The sequence below is a fragment of the Cryptomeria japonica genome, chromosome 5 (assembly GCF_030272615.1).
Source record: "Cryptomeria japonica chromosome 5, Sugi_1.0, whole genome shotgun sequence".
Lineage (NCBI taxonomy): Eukaryota > Viridiplantae > Streptophyta > Pinopsida > Cupressales > Cupressaceae > Cryptomeria > Cryptomeria japonica.
This window is the reverse complement of record NC_081409.1, coordinates 8510600-8512390: the sequence shown is the minus strand read 5'-3', so window position 1 is coordinate 8512390 and position 1791 is coordinate 8510600. Positions and strand designations below refer to the sequence as shown.

The 1791-nt window shown below is 40.0% G+C and overlaps 1 protein-coding gene across 1 annotated transcript; it reads right to left on the bottom strand.

Annotated features, from left to right (window-relative positions):
- Window positions 1-385: 385 nt before the first annotated feature.
- On the bottom strand, window positions 386-1590 carry LOC131077941 (uncharacterized). The gene has a single exon (XM_058015536.2). It carries the CDS (start codon window positions 1563-1565, stop codon window positions 621-623), a length of 945 nt encoding a protein of 314 aa, XP_057871519.2. The 5' UTR covers window positions 1566-1590; the 3' UTR covers window positions 386-620.
- Window positions 1591-1791: the final 201 nt, after the last annotated feature.

Below are 1791 nucleotides of genomic sequence, written 5' to 3'. Positions count from 1 at the left end.
GTTGGTTTTGTCTATGACCAACAACAATTATTACTATTTAATTAAAAAAAAGAAAAAAACATTTTTCAATAAAATCCACTTTATAATAGAAGAAATATTCTGAAATGCCCAACGCTATCCGCAATTAGAGGACCTGCTCCACTATAATGATTTTAGGTAGACTATATGCTTTTGTTTAATTGAAAGAAAAATTTAACTAAAAAAATTAAATATAAATAATAATAATAAATACAAACGAACAGCAGAAGAGGTTGCAACCCAAATTATTATTTGCAGCCGGTTGCCAACATCCTAAATTACCCCTTTTAAACTTGAAACCATATCGAAAAAATTGGTTAAACCAATCTTTTACCATTCCAGTTTGATTTTTTTCTTTCACGTTAACAACAATAAAAACATACATTCCTTTTCTATGCAATGCCCCACCATCCCATTTCTAAATTTTACAGACAACCAGATGTCTTTACAGATAACCCACCGCCAAATTTGGAGAAATTCAGAGGACCTAAGTTGTCAACAGATAACCCACTGCCAAATTTGGTGAAAATCACAGGAAAAACATGTTTATAGGCATAAACACATGAAAAAGATGGAAAAAATAGTAGAAGAAACAAATATTTTCATCTTTCTAGATTTAGAGGCTGCATATTCTCCATGTCCATGGAACTCTGTGATCCATCCATTGACCACCTCTGTTTGTCGCTGCTATTTTTAGCGGCGTTCCCCATCTCATCCACTGAAATATACGACACTAATTTTTGGCCGCCATAACGTTGCATCATTTTAACATAGAGCACTAGAGTGAATATAAGCAAAGAGGCCAAGTACCAATTGAACTGCAAATTGGCCAGGGCTTTGGCCCTCATGTCAGCCCCCTGGTTTTCACATCTCACCACCACATGACCGTGCTCTGCGTTCATTTTACACCCTTTTGGAACAAACATAGGAATCCACAGCACCAATCCCATGTGTACAAACCATAATCCCTGAAATAATATAGACATTGACCTCACCATGGCCATCAAAAAGCTCTTGGGAAAAGGTACCTCTAAAATAGTGGAGACCAAGCTAAGCAGAACTATAAGCTGTAGCAGCCAGTGGTATTGGCCCTCGGCCCCCATGTGATCAGCGGAGTGCAGATGGAACAGCAATAACTCCTGGCTGAACGCCAGCGCGGCAACCACGTGGAGCATCCCGTGTGGCACGTGGATCTCATGCCTGTCCACGTAGATTGCCACGGCGGCGTAGATGAGAAAAAACAATGAAATAGAAGAGTGCTCGAAATTGTTGAGGTGGTCGGGAGGAATAGTCCAGTCATCTGCCAGAGGCTGATGTCGCTTTGGCCCGATGAAAAGCTCTGCAGAAATTGAAAGACAGGACCCCGCTAAAATAGCGAGAAGTTCCAAATGCTTTACTACTCTGCCTCTAAATTTAGCGGGAAACCAGGGCCTGGTGTGGAATTCCCATGGAGATTGGGCATAATTTGTGATGGTATTGAGGAGATGCCAGAGGCCAATAAGCATAAATCCTAAGCCCGGTAAGACATGGCCTACGAAGGTACCCATCAAAGAAAGAAAACCCAATTAAAACAACAAACTAGCTGGGGCTTTGCAGTGCTAAAGAGCGGGCTTTGTGGTGGAATATAAATAGCTTCTAGTGGTTGTGAAGTGGCCAACTTTTTATTATTTTGTTGGGCAGGTTTTCATTGAAAGATAATGGCCATCAAAATGTTAGTCAATTTTGTTTCTTTCACCGAAGAATTACGGTTTTATTGAATTAATTTGGTTTTCG